We start from the raw sequence: 3,870 nt of genomic DNA, 5'->3' as shown, positions 1-3,870 counted from the left end.
CCGGCAGCCGCGTCGCGGAGGGGCCGAGAGGCGGGGCTTCAGCGGGGGCGGGGGGCCGCGGACCCTGGAGGCGGAGCCGCGGGGCGGGACGCAGTAGCAGTAGCAGGGGCCGGGAGCCGGGAGGCGGAGCTGCGCGGGGAGCGGGGGCTGGGCAGTTCCAGCGCGGCGCTGCGTGGGCCCGGCCGGCCATGGATCCGCGGAAGGTGAGCGAGCTGCGGGCCTTTGTGAAGCTCTGCAAGGAGAGCCCGGGCCTGCTGCACAGCGAGGAGCTGCGCTTCCTGCGCGAGTGGGTGGAGAGGTGAGTCGGCGCCGCGTGCCGGGCGGGGCGCCGCGGGGCCAGGGCGCGGCCTTTTCCGCGCTCTAACGGGGCGCGGCGCGTGGCGGGAAGGCGAGCAGCCCTGGCCGTGTCTGGCCCCCCCCACCCGCGGCGGCAGCAGCAGCAGGAGCAGCCGCCGGTCTCGGGCGCTGCCCACCCCATGGCGTCGCCTGGCGTGCGGCGCTGTGCAGGGGAGGCACCGCTCCCTCCAGCCACGGGGCGCTCGGCTTAGGGTCTAACCCGGGCTGCGGGATGACCCATGCCTTGCCCCGCGTAGCTGCAGCAGTTGTCCGTCTGGCTCAAAAAATCTGCCCACGGTGTAACTGGCTAGTTCAGCGCTACAAGAGTAACTAGCAGCAAGGGGCATCCACCGTATAGCACATGTTAAAACTCCTTCAAACCAGCTCCTACTGCCAGAACTTTACCTGTCCTCCACCATCCAAACCGGTCCACTTCCTGGTTCAGAAAGCCCAAGTGGTCCGACTTTACAGTCCCAAAAGTGTGTGTGGTGGTTTACAATACAAAGTGCTCACAGTACCCCTTGCAAGAGGCAGATTTATTCCTTTGCAACCATCAATCTAGGTTCCACATAGTAAAGTACTTGCAGTATGTGTGCACTGTAGATCTGGCTGGAAATAAAATGGATCTGAGACAGGTGCATCTCACAATGAAAATACAAGTGCTGATTGTTTGGAAACAGAAGACAAGAAATATAAGGTCTACCAAAGTCTAGTGACTTTTGCCATACAAAGAAATCTATCTATGGAACGCACCCATTTGGTTCCAACAGCTAGTTCCCTCTTGATGCTACAGAAGAACTTGGGAAGAAGAAAATAAGTCATTGCTGATATTTTCCTCAGAGAGGGAAGAAAGAATTATTGATTTGAAATCTGTCAGTAAGTAAAAAAGACACAGTTTTAAAAAGCACACTCTTTTCTGATAATATTTTGCCCACTATTTTTACAGGTAACATCAAAGATAACATGTAGAAGACTAAATGAAAAACATTTTTTTAGTATACTACTTACATTTTACAGCATTTCACATATTTTGAGCAAATGAACCAATCTTTGAAAATGTTTCTAACACATTTCCTTTTTTCATTAAGCATTGTAGTGGCATTAAAATGTTGTAAAAAGCATTAGATGGATGCACGTGGATCTTAATTTTTTGGTGTGGTCCATGTTGGTGCTGTAATTATTCGAGCTATTTAGAACTCAACTAATGGCTTTGTTTCACGGATTGTGCAGAAGAGCAAGCAAGCGTCCCTGTGGGCTGTAGGCACATGCAGTGTAGCCTCAACTAGTCATTAGTGTTGCTCACATTTGCTGAACTGTTGGCTGTTAAGGGAGTTATGGTGAAATCTCTCTGGGTTGGCTTAAAGAAATGCTTAGAAGAGAAGTTGAACCTGAAGTCTGAAAGCCGGTTAGAAGGTACTGTTGCCATATGCACTGCATTCCCACCTCAACATAAAATGAGCAAAGTAGTTGCACCCAAGGGTATATGTACAAAGAGGGTGCTGTGTGCTGGCCCACCCTGGCGCTCCACTTGGCCGTTGCCAAGTGGCCGCAGTGCTGGTTCCTCTCCGCCCAGCCCAGCCCCTCCCCGCCTGCTCCTCTCAGCTGGTGGGCCAAGGGCTGCCTTCTCCCTGCCCCCTCTCCCCCTCGCTCCTCTGGCCATGAGCTGAGGGCTTCTGCCAGTGACCAGGGAAGGGGAGCCCTTAGCCGCTGCTGCCCTGCTCCAGCCCCAGCTTCTCCCCCAGAGGCTTGTACCACTTGGTGGGGAGGGGCTCAGCGGCAGAAACCGGGGGTTTCTGGCTGCTGTGCGCTGCAGACAGCTGGGCTCGCCACATGGCGCAGTTCCTGCCTCCTCCCTGGGTTGTCAGGCCCCTGCCAGCCCTGGGGCAGCACTGGTGAGAGGGTGCTGTGCATGCAGCTCTCCCCGCCCTGTGCGCCTGTCCCATCCTTGCCATTATTCGAATGCGGAGGCTGGGGAGTGTGGGGGTTCCAAATCATGCTGGGCAGGAGGCAGCACCGGCACCCAGTGGACAGATAACCCGACCAGTGGGTGCTGCTTCTCCAGGTGAGCCCCCCTCTGTCTGGGCCCCATGAAGCAACTGGAGTCCCTTCTCTCCAGCACCCTTAAGGGAGACCCAGTGCCCCCTGCCCCATCCCCCCACCAGTTCCCCTGGGGGTGTCTGGATCTCCACCAGTTCTCCCTGCCCCATTCCCCTCCACCAGTGCCCCTGGTCTAGGGAGGGATGTGGGTCGGGTCCTGTTCAGTTTGGTCTGGGGAGGGATTTGGAGGGTCAGCGTGGTCTTTTGGGGGCCCAGCTGGCTCTGATCCTTGTCTCTGTGTGCCTCTCGGCCTGCAGGAGTGGGAAAGGACTAGCAAGACTAGTATGAATAATGACACTGTAAATAAAATGTATTTAAGTTTTTCATATTTTTTATTTTTAAAACATTTTAAACAGTTTTTAAATTCACCCCAATTTCATACAAACATTTAATTCAAGCCCTGGTAGTTCATATGAGAAATAGTGTGATATTTCCCTTTTAGTGGGAGCAGCACATGGCTAGTGTTTTGGCCAGCTTTGGCTTTTGTTAGTTGTTTTTACACACACTCCCTCCCTCCCCCGCGCGCGCACACACAGTCTCTCCTGACCCAACATACACACCAGGGCTCCCTGCATCCAGGTCACTTTCGCCACGCGGGCTGTGCTGTGAGTATCAGGAGCTGCTTCTCTTGTGCCTTCTCCTTATGCAGCCCAGGCAGGGAAAGTGACCTGGATGCAGGGAGCCCTGGTGTTGCTCCTCGCTCCTCCCCCCTCAGAGCCCTGTAGGGGTGTGTGGGGCAGAGGAGTAGCAGTCCAGGGGGGCAAGCAGCAATGCCAGCTGCTTCATGCATCTAAGTCAGTTTCCCCTTGTGGGTGCAGGAGGGGGATGCCGGAGTTAGGAATGAAGGGAGTTGGGGGAGGGGGGGAGAGCAAGCCTTTGGGGCGAAGGGAGGGCAGCCTCGGGAGCCTTGTGGGGCCGGGGTATGGGGGGGCACCACACCCCCAGGGGCACCAAAATACAAGTTCACCAGGGTGCCATTTTCCCTAAGGGTGGCCCTGAATCATAGACTATCAGGATTGGAAGGGACCTCAGGAGGTCATCTAGTCCAACCCCCTGCTCAAAGAGGGACCAATCCCCAATTTTTGCCCCAGATCCCTAAATGGCCCCCTCAGGGATTGAACTCACAACCCTGGGTTTAGCAGGCCAATGCTCAAACCACTGAGCTGTTCCTCCTCCTTGTTGAAGAAGGTGCAATTTGTGTTTCAGGCCCTCACCGTGGGCCCATACCACCAGGCACTAATACCTGTCCCCAGTACTGTATACAGTACTGTTTGTTATATAATGTACTTACGTGCCCTATTACTACTTATTGAGCTAAAGCGGTGTTTCTCAAACTGGGGGTTGCGATCCCAAGGGTGGTCGTGAGGGGGTGTCACAAGCAGGGCCAGCATTAGGGAGTAGGAAGCAGGGCAATTGCCTGGATCCCCATGTCACAGA

General features: G+C 55.1%; 1 protein-coding gene across 1 annotated transcript in view; it reads left to right on the top strand.

The window, feature by feature from the left end:
- Positions 1–90: 90 nt before the first annotated feature.
- Positions 91–3,870, top strand: part of ST13 (ST13 Hsp70 interacting protein) — a 32,731-nt gene continuing 28,951 nt past the window's right edge. Inside the window, exon 1 of the mRNA XM_048834885.2 lies at positions 91–298. Coding sequence (XP_048690842.1) covers positions 189–298 — 110 coding nt within the window. The 5' untranslated portion in view covers positions 91–188. The remainder of the gene's footprint in view (positions 299–3,870) is intronic.

This window comes from Caretta caretta, chromosome 1 (genome assembly GCF_965140235.1).
Source record: "Caretta caretta isolate rCarCar2 chromosome 1, rCarCar1.hap1, whole genome shotgun sequence".
In the NCBI taxonomy this organism is placed as follows: domain Eukaryota; kingdom Metazoa; phylum Chordata; order Testudines; family Cheloniidae; genus Caretta; species Caretta caretta.
Note: the sequence above shows the minus strand (reverse complement) of the source record. Positions and strands in the feature narration are given on the sequence as shown.